This window comes from Leptonychotes weddellii, chromosome 1 (genome assembly GCF_054177405.1).
Source record: "Leptonychotes weddellii isolate Sample4059 chromosome 1, ASM5417740v2, whole genome shotgun sequence".
Classification (NCBI taxonomy): domain Eukaryota; kingdom Metazoa; phylum Chordata; class Mammalia; order Carnivora; family Phocidae; genus Leptonychotes; species Leptonychotes weddellii.
Window position 1 is genome coordinate 155055324 of NC_138369.1, and position 20594 is coordinate 155075917.

Consider the following 20594-nt stretch of genomic DNA (forward strand, 5'->3'; position numbering starts at 1 on the left):
AGTTTCATCACATGAAAAATGAGAAACAGACCTCAGAGCTTTGTTCTGAGGATCACATAAGGCCAATACGATCTGGCACATAAGCACGGGGTAGGTGTGTGGTTGTTTGGCTATTCTACGTGAGTAACTTTACATACAAAAACATAATGAATTTATTACACTTCACTATCATCCTTCTTTCTTCTGACAGAAGACATCCATTTTAAAATCTAGTTTTGAAATAGAAACCACAACCATAAACTACTTTTTCATATTACAGTATTTACAAGTTTCTAAGACAGTGTTATTTGTCCTAAAATTATCTCAGAACCACCTCAGACTTTATTATCAGCCAATACTTAATCTGTTTTAAAAAAAGTGCTTAAAGCTGTCCTTTGTAAATGAGAACGTGTTATTGAGTTGGTCTAAGAAGAGATTTAATAAGACAACAATGTGACTAAATTCCATTGTCTACAGCTACATAACTTTTTTTTACTGAGCAAACAGTATTGGGCTTTTGCACCCTAGCTTCAGAAGCACCCTCTTCTTTCAGCCTAAGTTACCTGGTTCTTTTTGCTAAGGTAACTCCTGTTAAGTCACCAAGGCCTGGCTTCTCCTCAGGTCTTTGCTGGCACCCTCAGGCTTTGTTAAATAAGACAAGGTTCTCCTGCCTATTTCTATCAGGATATTTATGGAATTAATAGTTTATACAGTTTTAACCAGCCGCCTATCCCCCAGGAACACCAGACTGCAGGCAAACTGGATATGGGGACTGTCTTGCTCTCTGTATTCTACGGGGAATGGAATGTACTATGTAAGAACTCAATGTAGGCAAGGGAAACAAAAGAAAAAATGAACTATGAGGACTTCATCAAGACAAAAAACTTCTGCACAGCCAAGGAAATAATCAATGAAACTAAAAGGCAGCCTACAGAATGGGAGAAGATATTTGCAAATGATGTAAATGATAAAGGGTTAGTATCCAAAATATATAAAGAACTTATAAAACTCCACACCCAAAAAAACAATTAATTCGGTTAAGGAACGGGCAGAAGACATGAATAGTCATTTTTCCAAAGAAGACATACAGATGGCCAACAGGCACATGAAAAGATGCTGAACATCACTCATCATCAGGGAAATATAAATCAAAACCACAATGAGATATCATCTTCCACCAGTTAGAATGGCTAAAATTAACAAGTCAGGAAACAAGAGTTGTTGGTGAGGATGCAGAGAAAGGGGAACCCTTTTGCACTATTGGTGGGAATGCAAACTGGTGCGGCCATACTCTGGAAAGCAGTGTGGAGGTTCCTCAAAAAGTTAAAAATAGAACTACCCTATGATCCAGCAATTGCACTATTAGGAATTTACCCAAAGGATACAAACATACTGATTTGAAGGGACACATACACCCCATGTTTATAGCAGCAGTATCAACAACAGCCAAATAATGGAAAGAGGCCAAATGCCCATCGATTGATGAATGGATAAAGATGTGTACACACACACACACACACACACACACACACACACAGAGGAATATTACTCAGCCATCAAAAAGAATGAAATCTTGCCATTTGCAATGACGTGGACATAGCCAGAATGTATTATGCTAAGCAAAATAGTTCAGCCAGAGACAGACAAATACGTATGATTACATACAAATAAGTATGATCTCACTCGTACGTGGAATTTAGGAAACAAAACAGATGAACACAGGGGAAGGGAAAAAAAAAAAAGAGAGAGAGAGAGAGGGAAGCAAACCATAAGAGACTCTTAACTATAGAGAACAAACTGAGGGTTGCTGGAGGGGTGGTTGGTGGGAGATGGGCTAGATGGTGATGGGCATCTGTGCTGAGCACTGGGTGTTATATGTAGGTGATGAATCACTAAATTATACTCCTGAAACCAATATTACACTATATGTTAACTAACTAGAATTTAAACAAAAATTGAAAAAAAGAACTCAATGTAGAGAACCCATGGAATAACATTCTGACCAAAGGCAAAAATCACTAAACATACAAATCAAACTTATCTCACTTACTTCTATGCATGAAACATTTATTTTCAATAATACATTCAAAGAATTTGTGTGTGTGTACACGTGTTCAAAACATAGCCTGCCAAAAACACAGGGAAGAAATATGATAACCAAATAAAGTGACTCTAGCTAAGACAGAGCTATGCCAGCTTTAAAGATTTATTATCTTCTGAATTTCAGAAACTAGTCAAATACCCTCAAAAATTTTAAGATTTTTCTGTTACAGTATAATTAATTTTGTCAAACTGGTGGGCATTCCTGTTTCAAAGATCAAAACAATTGCTCAAGGCAAGGCCATAACAATTTTTTCCTTACTATTACTACAAAGATTTCTTTCTCCCCTTTACATTTTCCTATGATTTTCCATCTATTTCTTCACAGTTCTTCTCTTCTGTAGCCTCTGTAGGAAAAGGGTAGCCAGATTTAGATTCCTTTATCTTTTATACTCACAGCACCCCTCCCCCAAAAAGGGTTTATTTCGTGTTCTATCATAAAGCATCAAGAGATGAATTATACTAACCTTACTGTATTCCAGGCATCTCCAAGTTCTTTGGAATACTGTTTTTCAAAATGATCCAATACAACTTTGCAAATCTGTTTTGCAAGCTTCCTCTCTGATTTTGCTTTCAGCTATGATGACAAGAAAACGCTGTTGACACAATCTGCCACTACAAATTTATTAAACTTCAAATAAGCAGGGTTTTTTCTTAACATGTTTTACAATTATTACTAGTTCTTGCAAGGGAGCATTACCTCAAATGTAACAAAATTGTATTTATGAAAAAAGAGGGTTTCTTCAAATAATTATTGCTCAAATGTAAAGCAAAGGTTAAAGGATTTGTGGCGTTAAAAAAAAAAAAGTGGACTTAACAGAAGCTGCGTCAAAGGAACAAAATTAAATAAGCCACTCTAGGTGTTAACATTTGGGGAAACTGAGTGAAAAGCCTATGGAAGTTAGTATTATCTTTGCAACTTTTTTTGTAAATGTAAAATTATTCTAAAAAGGTTATTTCAAAAAAAAAGTCACTCGTTTCCTGTGGAAACTTCCTTGCAATTCTATTTCATTTACTTCCAAAGTTTAGCGAGGTATTACTATGTAACATTGTTCTAAGCTCCCACAATGGAGCAGCTGACAGTCTCAGGCCCTGTGGAGCTTGTATTCGGCTCAAAGCTTAAGGGAATAGGTATTCAGGTCTGCAGTTTGGATTACAGACAAGTTACGGGGGGCGCAGGTGAGTCTTGGGAGAAACCGACAGAGAACGCTCACGAGAAGGCGTTCGAGCATTCAGCATTACTCTAGGACTTTGGACTGTGAAGCCAAAGAAACCAACAGCTCGCGAAGTTCCCCCATCCCGACCCCCTCCCTCGCCACCTCGGCCCGTTAAAGTGATTCAGTCAGAGGCTCCCAGTCGAGTGCCAGCCCTCACCCGGGTCAACATGATCCCTCCGCGAGATGCCAAACAAAAGGTCTACATCACCGAGCATCTAAAACCTCCAGGAAATCAAAAGCACAGCTTCACATCCGAGGTTTACCCGCATTCACTTCTACCCCTCGCTTTTCCGGTTCAACTTCCCGCGAGATACTGCTTTGCCCTTGTCGTCCAAATCTCGCCAAAAAGAGGTGTAGGTCCCGCGAGAGGAACGCGCGCGCAAAATTACTTCCGCCGGCCCCTGGTGGAGGCGGTGCTTACTCCTGAGGGCGTAGCTAGACCCTTGGGCGGAGCTTGAGTGGCTGGAGATTCAAGTGAAGTCTTGCCTTGAACAGTGGTTGCTGCGTGCTGGTTGTTCAGTAAAAAGAATTGTAACTTTGCCACTATTAGGTTTCGTATGATGATCATTGTAAAATGTTCTCAGAGGCTAAGCTAGTTACTGAATCTACCAAATTTGATAAGTTCCCTTTAGCTCAGATATTTAGAACAAAGGGTAAAAGGGATGGATATGATGAAGAAATTAGGCATGTTATTTCCTAGAGATGAACAATGGGGATAATCTCTCTCTTTTAACTGAGAGAGTTAAATGATTAATTGAAATACACAGTATAGCACTTAGCACCAAAGGTAGGAAACAGTAAACGCCCAAATGTTAGCTGCCGCTGTGTCTTATTTTCACTATCATGATCTTCAAAATTATCATCACTTTCTGATACCAAATACCTGAAGACCAGAATGACCCTACGCACTAGCCTCCCACCCTTTACTAGGGGCAGTGTTACATGTTCTGAGGAAAGTACTACACCCATTCTGATATGAACGGCAGTTTATTTGCTCTTTTAGTGTTACTTTTTAGTTGCTCCCTTGTAACAGCAATCAGCAATTCATCAGGAAATCAGTACTTCACATGGTCCCCGATATTTAATGAGCATCATTTTGAGACCTTTGATGTTCAAAATATCAATATAGGCATATACCATAGGTACAAATCTTAGAATCATGTGAAAAGAAAAATATCGCCACTAATGTGATTTGAAGCTTAATATATTTACTTAAACAAGTTCCCCAGTAATCTAAAAATGAATTTAGCTTTGGTGGAAAATAAAGTATTAAGGAGTGAAGTGATTAAATGCATGCAGTTTGTTTGTTGTTTAGAGAAAAGTCATTAGTCTATCTTTCAGCCTCTGTACATAAGAGATTTTATACATTTTTTTCTGTGCTCATTATGTTGTATTTATTTAATTAATATGGTAGTATAATTGCAAAATAGACATTTAAAAGACTTTTAAGGAGATAGTAGAAATCATATACACTATATTTCTATTAGGGAAAGGGGATGTGTAATGCTTGGAAAGAGGTCATATTGGTTCTATTATATTATTTTTGCCTTTTTTTAGCATGTTTCTACTTTATGATTTTAAATAAGCTAATGCTTACTGAAGAAAATGTAAAAACAAAAGCCTATGAGAATGAAAATTGAACATAATGCCACTAGAAATCATCAATATTGACATTTTGATGTATTCCTCTAATTTTAAGCATTTTCAAGTTTGATCAAATAGTACATATAATGTATCCTATTATTATAAGCATTTTCTTATTAAAAATTCTTCATATACATCATTTCTAAAATTTGCATAGTATTCCAAGGTATGGAGGTCACTATACTAACTTACCTTCTTACTGTTGATAAACATGCTTGTTCATCGTTCTTTGCATGTCTGATAACCTTATAATTTTTTCATGTTCTTAGTTTGAATAGGTTTCAAATCGTACTAATTATGTTCTTTTGTAAATTACCACCTCATGTCCACTTATCTATGTCTTAGTGCTATTTTTATTTACATTTATATTAGAGATGTTAACCATATCACATTTTCAAGTACTTTCCCATTTTTTCTTATAACCCTTTAAATGTAAAAATATTTAAAAATTTTATGCAATCAGTTCTTTGATTTTGTAATTGATTCCATTGCTTTCGGCTTGGAAATTTCTTCCCACAGATGCAAGCAATTATTTCTGTTTCTTTCTCCCTTTTTTTTCTTACAGTTTGATCATTAATATTTAACCCATTAACCTATCTAGAATCAATATTAATGTATCATGAGAATGTTAGTGGATTTCCCCTACCTTATACCAAATACCTACTGAAGAATAAACAAAGTTCCACGCTTTATTTTAAAAATAGAAACTGTTACCAGACTTGTTTTAAACCACTGCAGATATAAGAAATTGAGCTGACACAAATACCAGAAATTATATTTTATTATTACCATTATATTAAAGAATAAAGCAGCTTAATATGTACAAAGGAAAAGAATTTTTACATACCTAAGCAATTTTATTCTGAAGCCATTAGATATAAGAAGTGTTTCAGGAGGAGTATACTTTATAGACTTCTGTGCATTTTATGAATTTTCATATTTACATAAAACATTTCTCAAAACCCTTCACATTCATGTGGAGGTTTATGTGTCAAAAAGATAAAGACGGGCTTTGTAGTAAAACAATCCAACGTCAAGAGACTATTAGTTCCTTAAAATGAATGGCAGAAAAACACAACAGAGAAATCCACCATCAAAGCAAGAGAACAAAGCTTAGTTACAGGCAAACTTGAACTATCATTTCAGAATAGCTAATTAGCTGAGGTTCTCATTTTATTATTTTAGGCCTCCAAAGTGGTGTGTACAAACTCTATCAGACAATCCACTGGGACTGGGAAGTAAATATAACTTGTATTTTTATTTAATTTTATCAAATCTTTAAAAAAAAATTTGGGGGGAGGTATATATACAAAGTGCAATAGAAAATGTATGTAACTTACGGGCTGAAACTTATCCCCTCAAACTTCACATGCTGAAGCCCTAATAACGTGAGAATGTGGCTGTATTTAGAAAGTCTTTCCAGAGGTGATTAAATTAAAAAGAGGCCTTTAGGGTGGGCCCTAATCTAATCTGACTAGTATCCTTATAAAAAGAGGAAATTTAAACCCTGAGACACTAGGGATAAACACACACAGTGGAAAGACCATGTGAGGAACCAGGGAGAAGCAGGCCATTTATAAGGCAAGGAGAGGGGTGTCAGAAGAAACCAATCCTGCCAACAAGGTTCCAGATTGATCTTGGACTTACAGACTTCAGAACTGTGAGAAAATTAATTTCTGTTGTTTGATCCACCCAGTCTTTGGTAGTATGTTATGGCAGATCTACCAAACTAATACAATTAACTTAAACATTTACTGGAAAAGATGTATTATAAAAATCTGGAGACCACTGACTCATTTACCTAGGTCATAAATTCTGTTTACTCATTAGCACACAGAAAGAATTTACAGCTCAGGCTCTAAACAAGCAAATAATTTTCTTCCTATTTTTCCTTCAATTATAAGCTGATCCCCTTCATTAAAGGTAATGCATTTCTGATTTCTTATTTCTTTCCCCCAAAAAACAGGTTTCCATTATTGTTTCCACAAAGCTAATGGATTACTGTTATTTTGATAATTTATAATCATACTTTTTTAAAGAATTTATTTATTTATTTGAGAGGGAGAAAGCAAGAGAGATCACAGAGGGAGAAGCAGACTCACCACTGACTGAGCGGAGTCCCGATGCAAGGCTCGATCCCAGGACTCTGAGAGATCATGACCTGAGCCGAAGGCAGATGCTTAACTGACTGAGCCACCCAGGTGGCCCTATAATCATACTTTAATGTAAGTCTTCGAATATATGAATTTGTTCTTTGGATCAGCTGGAATATATTTCTTGATAAATTAAATAGTATTAGCAGAATCTCAGTTGCAAAGTCTACTCCACTTAAGAGAAAAACTTAAGTATTAAACAAAGGGTAATAAAGTTTATAAGCTACAGCTTTATTTGTATAAGCAGTTTCACTTTTGATAAGCTTTTGACACCAAAAAGTATTATATTTCTTCAGTGCAGAATGGGAGAAACTGCATAACATGAATAGCATACCATATAGAACCGAGTATCAAATAAAATAAAATATTATCACAGTAAAAGAATACTTAGAGATCAGCTGCAAATAAAATGGCATCTTCTACAGATAAATGTTTCTGGGCTATTCAAAATACATTTTACAGGGGCGCCTAGGTGGTTCAGTCGGTTGAGTGTCTATTGGTTTTGGCTCAGGTCATAATCTCATGACTCCTGGGATCCAGACCAGTGAAGGGTTCCGCACTCAGCAGGAGTCTATTTACTCCTTCTCACCCTTCCTCTGCCCCCCAACCCTGCTCATGTGCACGCTCTTTCTCTTTCAAATAAATAAAATCTTTAAAAAAAAAAAAGTTTTACATGTTAAGTCCTTCATTGGACACTTAAAAGACCATTTAATTTTAAGCTTGCAGAAAGCATGGCACTTAATTTTTACCAAATTATGTGTTTGACTCTCCCATTATAAAATAAGCAAAATTTGGGGGCACCTGGGTAGCTCAGTTGGTTAAGCCTCTGCCTTTGGCTCAGGTCATGATCCGAGGGTCCTGGGATCAAGCCCTGCATCCGGCTCCCTGCTTAGCGGGGAGCCTGTTTCTCCCTTTGCCTGCTGTTCCCCTTGCTTGTGCTCTCTCTCTCTCTCTGTGTCAAATAAATAAAATCTTTAAAAAGTAAATAAATAAAATCTTAAAAACTAGTTTGAAAAATTGAGGAAAACACACAACCAGTAACTCTAAAAAATTCATTATTAACATTTTATAACATTTCTAGTGTTGCAAGGAATATTGTATGTATGTCATATATGCCTTTTGTGTTAGAGGCATATAGAATTATCTTTTAAATAAGTAAAAATATATCTTTGGGTCAGTAATTTTAATGTAACAAAAGACAGACGTTGGATCATCTAGGATCATAAGGTGATATGATATTTTTAGCTGCCTTTAAAATGACAATATTCTTTTCCACATATATGAAAACTTGTGCAGAGAAAAAAGGTTTCATGTAAAATAGAAAGTCATTATTTTTATCTATCAACTTAAGATTTCTTCCAACAGTCATATTTGAAAATTCCTTTTCTATTTTCTTACCAAAAAGAAATCATTTAAATTTATCAAATGAAAAGCAAAACCGCATACTGATATAAATTATTTTTATTGTGTGAAAATGTCATAATTCGTGAAAATTAAGAATAAAAATGCAGCATATAACAAAATAGGCATTTACTTGTTAAAAGCAACCTGGATTTACAAAACTTCTTTTAAAATATCTTTAGGATGCTTTAAGAATACAAATCAATTTTTTGAGAGATATATAAAACATTTATTTCACTTTATCATATATTTAATTTCAAAATTTTTATTCATTTTTAATAAATGAACTCAGTATTATTGTACACTACAGTAATTACTTACAGGAAACAAAATTTTTAAACTTTTATTTATTCTCAAACTAGATGAAAATTAAAAGGATGACAAAAGTTTTAGTGTATAAAAAAATGAATAAATGTAAATGTTACAAACAGGAACCAAAAAGATGTACAAATAAGTTTTTCTCTACAATCCAGTTCAAAATTTACATTCTGTCTCCTTGTGTTGCTTTTCCTTATATTTCAGCCACCTATCAAATTTAGGCTGTTATGAATTTTATATCTGAAGTAGAATGCTTTTTACTCAGTGTGCCTGGTGTCCTATGCACAAAACTTCAAAAGACTGCATTATGATACTGACTAGTAATAAGTGACCCAATTAATGAAAGTCCAGGGACTTAAAAAATGTGACTAAATGTGATGCTCCAAAGTAAAATAATCATATTAAACTGCCTTAGACATACTTAATCTTGTTATTGTCAGATACAAGTATATGTTTGTTGTCAGTACAAGTTACCAAACTTACCAATTTTATCAAGGTAATAAGGATTCATGTTGTTTATAGCATTTCACCTTGCTATAAATATATATACTTTCAATTAAATGCAACATTATGAATCTAATACTCAAAATATATTTCTAAGAGTTTGCCTAAATAGAGAATCCATATGGATGCCATTCTTCAGTGCAAGGGAAGTGCTGTTATTTTAAATTGAGAAAGGAAGTCTTTCTTTATAAAACTAATGTTAAACCAACATTTTTATTCTTATTGATTTAGTACCCAAGCATTTCCTGGTTATAAAACCAAGTCTCTGTACCCACTGTGGCTTTTTCAGTCTTTTTGCCTTTATTTTCAAGACACAAAAGAATTAGAATAACCCAAAAGAGTCACTTCAGCTTCTGAGAGAATGAGGGAGTGACAACAAGCACCTTGATCTGAAAAGGTCTATCCCATAAAAGAGGTGTTCACTGAAAATTTTAATAATATCTCACATAGCATTTTTATTAATTTAAAAAGCATTTAGATCAAGAAAGTATTTCAAGCCTCTTTCATTTATTGTGATCATCACCAAAAGAAAGCAAACAACAAAATGAACCCTCCTTGGGTAGTGTTTGCAGATAACATAATTTGGAAGAATAAAGATCTAAGAATCTATTTTAAAAAGGTATTACTTTAAAATTAGGTACAATTAGGATGTACACTTCAAGAACAATACTATCATAAAACATACCTGAAACCATATAAATTTGTCCTGTTTGTATAGTTCATGTTTGTCAACTCCATTTCAGACACAATTTAAACAAAGCATCTATAGAAAAGTGCAGTCAATATCATAGTAATTAAAATTCTTATAAGTTTTAGAAAAATATAAAAAGTTAAAAACTTAGGTTATTAATTTCCAAGAGTTCCCCTTCCATGCACGTGTATCTTACAAAAAATGTGTAAGATACAGTAACAAAGACTATTAAACAAATAGTAAAGAAAGTGTGCAGAGTCCATTGACTCTTTTTCTGAAGAGGTTTTCCTTGAGGAATATGCCCATGAGTGGAACTGTAAAATCCAGAGTCAACAGTAACTCCTGCTAACTTGATTCAAATGCTCATCCCATCTACTGGTCATTTTGCTTCCTTTTTTTTTTTAACAGTTAATAACATGGATAATTGTCAGATCAGTCAGGTCTTTGGCTATTCATCTCCTTACTGAAATTGCTATAGTTATCTTGCCCCAGTCATCAATGTTTAGGGTTTTTCCTCTCTGAGAAAAGGTCCTCTAGTTGATCTTGCCTGCATTAAAAGAGTGCACACACATGACTCGGTTACGAAACCGCATCATGAGAGTCACTGTTAGGTCTCTGTCGCACAGCCAGGGGAGGCAGTGGCTTTCCGTAGAAATCTACATAAAGAAGGAACACCAAAAAAAAGTCATGGTAAATCAGAATTTTTGATACAATTCATTATTTTCCAACCAACATCTTTAAAAAAGAAAGGTACTCTCACTTGATGGGTAAAATAATGGATGAAGAAAATAGACAAAAAAATCAAAATCCAAGAAAACTTGAATAAATTCAAAACATAACCACTAGGATAAATTCCTAACTCTAGATTATAAATTAATTTCTACTTGATTTAATAAAAAGCTGTATCTAATATATATATTATTTTTATTTTCAATTACATGTTCACATTAGAATAAAACAAATAACAAATATTCAAAAATCTATGGATCCTGTTGCCAAGGCCCTGATAAGTCAGTATTTGTACCATCCGTGTTCTCATCCAATGGTTATTACTTGTAGGTATTTTGAGAAAAGAATTAATTAATTATCTTAGTTTTCTGGTAAGTAGTAATCATTTACAATGATGCTTCACTATAATTCAGTGATTTAAGGCATATATGAAACAAAGAAAGTTTTATTTTACATTTCATAATAAGTTCCTGTCCCTTAATTATTATAAATTGGCTTAAATTTAATAACATATGTAAACCTTCAGTAAGTAATTATTTTCTAGCCTATTACCTTAAAATTATTCTAGAAGCACAGATTTTTAGGATCACTTGAAATAAATATATTGAAAATGTATTAGAGGCCTGTTCCAGTTTCACATATCTTGAGAGTTGAGCTAACTAGCCCTTCATGCAAATAAGCACATGCCCTAGAAAACAGCCTGCAAAGTCACAAGTAAATGTAAGTTCCTGATATAACTTACCCAATGCCCTTTGTGATCAATAGTCTCCCTCACCTGCCACGGTCTTCTGTCAGATAAGACCCTGGTGGAGCTTACAAAACTACATTCTTTTTGTTTTGAATTCACCAGTCTGGCCTTAGCATATGGCCCAGTTTCTACAGCTCTCTCTGCCTGCACCCTGCCTTGATCTCCCCCTGTGGAACCCTCAAGGTAGGACATATACTTCCTCCAGGACCTGTGAGTAATAAACTTTTCCTATTTCAATTTCTACTGTGGTTTTTTTTGAACCACGACTTACCATCTAGCATCCATAGGTCCTACTTAACAAATATTAATTTAACAAAGTCATAACACATTTAAGGAGATTGGAGGTCACCACTCCACCCTAACAAGAAGTAAAAAGCTGAACAGACTACAAAATCAATAACTCATCTCATTTCCATAAGAGGGGAGGTCACAAGACACACCACTGCCCCAATACTGGACACAGGCAAATATAGGGAGTTTCAGTTTACCAGAGCATATATTCATAAATGGAAACTGCCAAAGGAAGGAAAACTGCCTGGTAGGAAAACCTGAACTTTCATGAACTGCTGGAGGCTTAGTAGGAACAAATCGGAGAGTTAAAAATTCCAAGGAGACTAAGTCATAAGAGAATCCCTGTGATATTGTGAAATTTATCTCCAGGAATGTGAACAAATTCCCACAATAAATATTGAAGAAAAATTCCCCTCCCACTTCTGGCAGGGGAGGAAAAAAAGAAACCATTTTGAAATACCCCAGAGCACTCTGTTCTGGGGAACAAGGCCTGCCCTCAGGGGAAACTAATTAACTAGAGCCTAACCTACCATGGTATCATCAAACCCTAACTGGGGGAAGGAAATCGCCAATTCCAGCTGGCACTATCCATTTTGTCCACCTAATGGGGACGAAAAAAAACTAAGAAACCCTTGTGAAGTTCAGAGTCCAGAGGCAGAGACTCAGTAAAAGACTGAGATCTAATCAGAGAAATATGGAACACTTCTCCTTCCATCACCCATCACCACCATATTACTAATGGCCAATTTAGAGCAGTTCCTTTCACCTGGTACACCATGTCAGACTATAAAACAAAACAAAACAAAAACAAGGCATTCCAAAAAGGGCAAAATACCCAAGATCCAAAGAGACAGATCAAGCATCAGAAGATATGGCAGGAATGTCGGAATTATCAGGCCAGGAATTTAAAACAACTATGATTAATAAGCTAAGAGCTTTAGTGGATAAAGTAGACAGCATGTAAGAACAGATGGCAATGTAAGCAGAGAGATGGAAATCCTAAGAAAGAACCAAAAAAAAAAAAAAAAATGCTAGAGATAAAAAAAACCACTGCTACAGAAATGAAGAATGTCTTTGATGGGCTTACTAGTAGACTGGACACGACTGAGGAAAGAACCTCTGAGCTTGAGAACAGATCAATAAAATCCTCAGGAACTGAAAAGCAAAGAGAACAAAGACTGGGGGAAAAAAAAACAGAAAAGAATATCCAAGGGCTTTGGGACAAGTACAAAAGGCATACCTTATTTGTAATGTGAATACCAGAAGAAGAGAGAGAAAAAAGAACAGAAACAATATTTGAAGCGATAATGACTAAGAATTTCCCCCAAATTAATGTCAAACATCAAAGCACAGATCAAGGAATCCAGAGAACACTGAGCAGGATAAATGCCAAATTCTATCTAGGCACATCATTTTCAAACTACAGAAAATCAAAGAAAAGGAAAAATCCTGAAAGAAACCAGAGGGGAAAAAAACACCTTTCCAACAGAGGCTCAAAGATAAGAATTACATCCAACTTTTCCTCAGATACCATGCAAACAAGGAGAAAGTAAAGTGAAATATTTAAGTGCTCAGAGAAGAAAAAACAAACAAACAAACAAAAACACCAACCTAGAATTCTGTACCCTGCAAAATTGTCCTTCAAAAGTAAAGGAAAAATAAAGACTTTTTTCAAACAAACAAAAATTGAGGGAATTTATTGCGAGCAGACTTGCCTTGCAAGGAATGTTAAAAGAAGTTCTTTAGAGAGAAGGAAAATAATATAGGTCAGAAACTCAGATCTACATAAAGAAAGAAAAAGTATCAAAGAAGAAATAAGTCAAATGAAAACATATTTTTCTTTTTTTTTTTTTTTTTTCTTTAAAGATTTTATTTATTCATTCATGAGAGACAGAGAGAGAGAGAGAGGCAGAGGAAGAAGCAGGCTCCCAAGGAGCAGGGAGCCCGATGCGGGACTCAATCCCAGGACCCTGGGATCATGACCTGAGCTGAAGGCAGACGCTTAACCATCTGAGCCACCCAGGCGCCCGAAAACATATTTTTCTTAATTGATCAAAAAGATAAGTTTGTTCAAAAATACTAATAGCAACAATGTGTCTGATTACATATATGAAGGTATATATCTTATGAATATGTATATATACATATATACATTTATACATGCTTATATATGAGTCAAATGTATGACAGTAATGACACAAAGAACACAGAGAAAGGAATTAGGATTATTTCATTATTTTAGGTACTTGCACTACCCATTAAATTTATACTGTTGTTTGAAAGTGGACTTGGATTAATGAAAATGTATACTGCAAACTCTAGAGCAGCCACTAAAAAAAGTAAAAAAAAAAAAAAAAAATTAGGATAACTGATATGCTAAGAAAGGAGAGAAAATGGAATCATATAAAATTCTCAATTAAACCCACAAAAGGCAGGGGCACCCGGATGGCACAGTCGGTTAAGTGTCCCCGACTCTTGGTTTCGGCTCAGGTCATGATCTCAGGGTTGTGGGGTGGAGCCCTGGAACAGGCTCTGCCATCAGCAGGGAGTCTGCTTGAGATTTTCTCTCTCCCTCTGCCCCTCCCCCCACCCCGTTCCCTTTCTTTTTTTCTCCCTCTCTAAAATAAACAAATCTTAAAAAAAAAAACACACATACATACACAAAAGGCAGAAAAAGAGTGGAAGACAAAAATAGGAACACAGAATGTGGGCAACAAGGGCGCCTGGGTGGCTCAGTCCCTTAAGGATCTGCCTTTTGCTCAGGTCATGATCCGGGGGTCCTGGGATGGAGCCCTACATCGGGCTACCTGCTCTGTGGGGAGCCTGCTTCTCCCTCTCCCCCTGCCCCTCCCCCTGCTTGTGCTCTCTCTCTCTCTCTCTCAAATAAATAAAATCTTAAAAAAAAAAAAATTGAGGGCAACAAATAGAAAACAGTAATGGATATGGTAGATATTAATTCAACCATACCAAAAATCATTTTGAATGTGAATGGTACAACTGCAACAATTAAAAGATAGAGATTGTCAGAGTGGATCAAAAAATATGATCCAACTATAGGCTGTCTACAAGAAAACCACTTTAAATATAGAGAGGTATTAGGAGAAAATGGTTTTACAAGCAACTATAAATTCCAAGCAACTAGTAATAGCTGCAATAAATCTTGATGTAACAGTGTAACATAATGAATTAAAAGTACAGATTTCAAAGCTGGACAGACCTAAGTTCAAATCCTGATACTGCTACTTAGTACCTATGTGACCTTGGAGTATAAGTTCCTCCTGCACAAAATGGGGTATCTCCGCCCATCTTACAAGGTTTTTAGGAGAATTAAAATGACATAAAGTACTTGAAGTGCTTAACAATATGCCAGGAACACAGAATATACAGTTAATATTATTGCTATATTATTGTTATAATTTAAATTAAAACAATTATTTTTGACAAATTTTAAGTATGACTTCTCTAATTTCTTAAATTCAGAATTAATGAGAATTTTAATACATAACAGAACTCAAAATTAAACCAGAATGAATATACTTCCTAATGTGTTATACTTCTAGAATTTAAAAGTATCTTCCTAAAAAGAGAAATCAGATACACATAGCAAGAATTATCTTTTTCCCTCCCAGGAAATTATTTTATTTTTGCAGTAAAGATTTTGTATTATTTCTTTGCCAGAAAATAAAATCATTCTATACAAAGTAGGTTTCGTATTGTCTTAACTGTGGGGCATATAAGCCGATGTTAGTACCCAACTGATAATTGGGCACTAACTGATAATAAACCAACTTAATTGCTAACACACATTTTTATAAAGAGTTTCAAACTTTTCAAAAATCAAATTGAAGGGTAGTAAAAACTGCATACAAAATTTTATCTTCATTCACATTTTAAGATTAGAAATATTCTTTAGTGCATTTGGTATTTCTAGCTAACAGAATCCTTGATATATTTCTCATAATGTATAACACATAACATGTTAATGAAGTATGGGTTGAGAGTGTTTCTATAGTAAAGGTATTCTTTTTACATCTCTTTTCTCAATGCATGCCTTACCTCTTAAACTGAGCAAGCATTACAGATAGTATTAGAAAAGTAAAATCAAATTGCTATCAAAGCAAATGTCAATTATCAAAGAACAAGAAAGAATCTGCCTTAAAAATTCCCAGTGTGACTATAAAAAATTGTTTTTCATCCCAGTAAATTTTAAGTGCCAAGCCACTTGCAGTTAACTTTTAATTACTACTCTAGTTCATTATGTATCTGTTGTTTATTTGCCATTCACCAAATGCAAAGAAATATGTACAAAATTAGAGAAAAGAGGAGGATGCAATTATAAAATTGGCAGCTATCAGCATCTCCGATGAAGATCTCATGATAAACTCTAAAAACAAACTTAAGGTTTTTTATTCAAAATTTTAATTATACCTGCTTTCTTCCGCATTAATGAAAAGAGTTGATTGTACTTTTTTTTTTTTTTTAACCCAGGTTAGGTATATTTAGACTTAAAATTTATGGGAAGAAAATGATAAAAATATTTTAAAACTTATGAAGTTATAGTGTTTTCTTCTCTGCTCTGGGAAGCTACATTTATTGATTAATACTGAAAACTGACTAAAATATTGGGATATGGTGGTCTTGAACTTAACTAATTTATTACAATTCTTTCTCAGAAGTTCTAATTTAAAAACAAACAGGAAAGTGAGCACAAACAAAACAAAATGACCTTCTCAACCTATTTTCGACCTTTTTCCACCTGTCCTTAACTGTGTTCCCCCTGAATACTACCATTACTTTTCTCCTCGTTCTACAAAATTTCCTTCAGAAATAAACTATCATCCCCTCCTGCATTAATTCAGTAAAATTACAGTACATTTATTACGGGCAAAGAATTCCTATCATGAGATGGCGCCTAAAAAAAAAAAAAGATCTGCACACCCTCCATTCACTTGAGTCCCTTCTTTTCTCCTGAGCTCTTGAATCTTACTTGTATTGGCCAAGAGACATTTCCAAATAGATAAGCCTACAGACACCTCCAAAGCAGGTTTCCTTCCTCAAGTGTTTTCAATCTCAGAGATAGCACCAACCTTCCAGCTACTTGAGTAAATAATCCTCTATTCCTCTTCCCCTCGACCCATACATTCATTCATCAAATATTACTTTTTATAGTCACTAAGATATTTCCAGCATACATTTTTTACTCCCCATTCCAATTTCCATTCCTCACTTCTCACTGTGACTACTAGAACAGCCTCTTAGATGGGATCCTTACCTCAAGTGTGGCCACCAGCAAGTCTGTACTTTTCACTGTGACAAAAATTATTTTCCTAACCAACACATCTAGTAACATTACTTCCCTGCTCAAAAATGTATAGTGTCTCTTGGAAAATTACAGGAAGTCCAGACATCTTAATGTATATATATGAGGCCCTTCACAATCTGACCCTAAGCCATAATTCCAGTCTCAAAATTCGGTAACTTCAAATGTCCTCCTTCTTACCCACCCTACCTACATGAACCTAAGCCTCAATCACAAGGAACTTTATTTTCCAAATAAGCAACACCCTTTCCCACTCCTCTACCTTTGAATAGTCTGTTTCTTTTGCTTACTGACTTCTCCTTCTTCGAAGACCCAGTTGTAATACCACTTTCACTAACTATCCATGCAGTTTGTGCACAGTACTCCAATTCCACACCACAGAACTTATTACTGTATATTGTGAATTGTCACATACACTACAGTAAACTCAAATATTCTCTTTTCTATTAGACCAGGATCTGCAGAAAGGCAGAATTTATGTCTTATTCATCTTGGTATCACCAATGTTTTAGGTGGTGTCAAATATAAAAACTTTGCTTTTTGGATGCCTAAAATTCAGCAAGAGAAAAAATGTCTGTCCTATGAGAAATGAGTATTTTTCTATATATGTGTGCATAAATATATACATACATACACATGTATATTAACTTTGCTAATTTTTTAACAACACAGTAAATATTTAAACTGATAATGTATTCTAACATGCACAATTTGAGTATCATTAAACATGAACTAACATATTACAGTCAATAAAAACATCCTGATGTAAAGTCAGTCAACCGGAGATGTTACTTCACTGTAATTCCCATATGGTCTAAGAACAAACTTTTCTCTATTTAGAAATGAAAAAAATCCTTTAATTTTCACTAATGATTATGAAAGATGTATTTCATTACATTCTTCTGAAAAACAAATGGGTCATTTATATTAATGTACTTTTTGAATAAAAATATTTTATAAAGTTTGACATAATTTCAAGTTACATGATAATGCTTTTGTAAACGTTAAACTTCTGACTTTCTTTCCTGGTGGTAAATGGGTCTCCTTAGGAATCCAAGTTCTAAATTAGGTAAACAGAGCCATCAAAAAGGGAATTGGATATACTTGATGGAGAACTTCATTGAGCTACAATATACATAATTACCCTCTTGCCTTCTAGAAACATTTTATTGAAAGAGCCTGGGCTGATGGTCTGAAATCAGAACTTCCGCCTTTTGTATCAGGCAGTTCTTTATACGCAACTGTCCTTTCTCTAGTTTTCCAGCTGTGGAGTTCTAATGCCATATATTGGCTGGACTACACCTTATGTTAATTTCATCCAAAGAAAACTGTTTTCTTGAGTCAGTAAGCCTTTAGTAACTTTCTATTTAGCTGAACTTTATTTGGTTTGCTGATTTAGTCTCTGATTTTATAAACTGTGTTGATCTTTACTTGACTTTAATATTCAGCAGCTGGGTCTTATTAGAAACAAAGAACAATTATGTGGCATTTTCACCGAGTATACTGAGCACATATAGGACAATGCTATTTTTAACACCAAGCATAATTGTAATGTCTCATATTTAATTTAAATTGCTTTATACCTGTTCACTCTTCATAACAATTTACGTAAATATATAATGGATAAACATGAACTATGATTATTTTTACATCTGTAGTCCAAGGTAAACAAATTATATGGAGGCAAAAGGCACTAAAGAATAAAAAAAATTAAATGAAAAGAGTGAAGTATAATGAAAAAGGATGGTTGTGGATTCGAAAGGCTTCCAAAAATAAAAGTTGGTTGAAGTAATGAGGTAAAGAAAAGTGGATGTAATATGTATATTTGAAAACTGATCCTTTTGCATTACCATTATGACGTGTTTCACCAAGAGGCTCAAGTTTTGGAAGTCTAGTGACTTTGGGGGTTCCCCAGCCAACTAAGGAAAAAGAAAAACATTTTAAAACACTGTTAAACAACGTCTCTTTAGGCCTGTTGAGAGGATCCCTCCCTTGACAAGAATGTATATATTTGATGTCAAGTCATATATGTATATTGAATGACACAGTACTGAATAGCCACAAAGCCATTTGAAATAGTTTTTATTTAAAAATGTAATTATAGGCTGGTAACCTCTGCTTTAAGTTTTTACTTATCTTTAGTAAAAAATATAAGCATTTTCATTTACCACCATCAAAAATTACCTTAGGCTACTATTCCAACCCCTAGCAAAGGCTAAAATAAATGTTTACTAATAAATTATATACTAGAAGTGAGTCTTAAAATAATCCTCAAAGGAAAATGTTACCACCTAAAGCCTTCTAACAAGGCTAAAAGGACACTATAAACATATACATTTAGATATTTATTGAGCACCTATGGTATGTGAGGTACTGTGCCTAGTGCTGAGAAATTTCTCACAATTACTGAGTGATTAGCACATCCCAGTGTTTTACATGCAATATTCCTTTTAATCCTCATGACAACTTAGAAGGTCAGTATGTATGTTGGAAATATATTGGAAAAATTCACACATCTTGCTTTCAAATGATAACTTTCAGGATGAAAGATCCAACTTTTTAAAAACTTACATTAGCCATCCATTCATTACATTTAAATTCCTTTTAGCAATCTGGGTACTGATATTTCAGGTAGGACTTGAATCCATTCTAGGAAGTGCTTGGGTAAAGTTCTTATTAATTTTACAGACTATTTTTTACTTTTAGAAAACATTTTTTTTTATTAAAAAAGGAAATACATAATGATAAATTTTGAACAAAGTAGAGAAAACTGCCTTTTTCATAAATTCACAAAATAATAAACATATGGAATAAAATTACAAAATTTTTTTCCTTACTGTTTAAAGCAGTATTTCTAAATTCAGTATCAATATCAATTTACTCACCAGGAGGAGGAGGTGGGGGTGGTGTTGGACTCTTAGGAGCAGAGTCATCTGTATTAACAGGTTCTACACGGTGACTCCTTTTTATTCTTAGTTTCTTAGTTTTCTTTTTACTGTTATCTAAAAGAATAAAAACATGGAACTATATGCCTCTGGGAAAATGTAAACTTCTATAATAAAAAAGAATGGAACTAGATATTCATATGATCGTTACCATAAAACTACATCTTCAACTTCGGAAATTGTTACCAGTAATGAAATGTGAATCTGCCTTTACTAAGAGTAAATTTTTTAAATGATTGCTTATTGAATAAATAATTAATGAATATGATACAAACAGCAAAAAGCCTCTATTTTAAGTTTTATGACAGGTTATTCAGAATACAAAAAAAAGTTCACCTTTCCAAAAGTAATTTACATTTTTTCCGAATGTCATATTAAATAAATATAATGGCCTAATTGCAGGGATTTCCATGAAACTCAGAATGGCCGAGGGAAAGGGGAGAGATGTTGATTTGTCTCAGTAGAATTTATAGAATGGATTCTAGGTATTAACAGTCCAAAAATAATTCTTTGAAATGTGAAAAAAGACCCCAATCAAATCTAAACACATTACC

General features: G+C 34.3%; 2 protein-coding genes across 9 annotated transcripts in view; both read right to left on the reverse strand.

Moving 5' to 3' along the window:
- NSUN3 (NOP2/Sun RNA methyltransferase 3) overlaps nucleotides 1-3690 on the reverse strand; it is a 54469-nt gene extending 50779 nt beyond the window's left edge. For 3 of the 7 annotated variants that reach the window (XR_014138628.1, XR_014138627.1, XM_081798423.1), the window contains exons 1-2: nucleotides 3454-3684; nucleotides 2547-2656 (exon numbers count right to left, since the gene is read on the reverse strand). Coding sequence is in view for 4 of the 7 variants with exons in the window: in XM_081798423.1 (XP_081654549.1) it covers nucleotides 2547-2656; nucleotides 3454-3465 (122 nt within the window). In the remaining 3 variants the exon portion in view is untranslated. Of the gene's footprint in view, nucleotides 1-2546; nucleotides 2657-3453 lie in introns of all 7 variants that reach the window. The other 4 variants (XR_014138621.1, XM_081798394.1, XM_081798405.1 and 1 more) reach the window with 4 other exon arrangements.
- Nucleotides 3691-8536: 4846 nt separating this feature from the next.
- The window catches only part of ARL13B (ARF like GTPase 13B), a 68495-nt gene continuing 56437 nt past the window's right edge, over nucleotides 8537-20594 (reverse strand). The window contains exons 8-10 of one of the 2 annotated variants that reach the window (XM_006728440.3): nucleotides 19981-20097; nucleotides 18946-19014; nucleotides 8537-10663 (exon numbers count right to left, since the gene is read on the reverse strand). In XM_006728440.3, coding sequence (XP_006728503.1) covers nucleotides 10587-10663; nucleotides 18946-19014; nucleotides 19981-20097 — 263 coding nt within the window. In that variant the 3' untranslated portion in view covers nucleotides 8537-10586. Of the gene's footprint in view, nucleotides 10664-18945; nucleotides 19016-19980; nucleotides 20098-20594 lie in introns of both variants that reach the window. The other variant, XM_081798441.1, reaches the window with a different exon arrangement.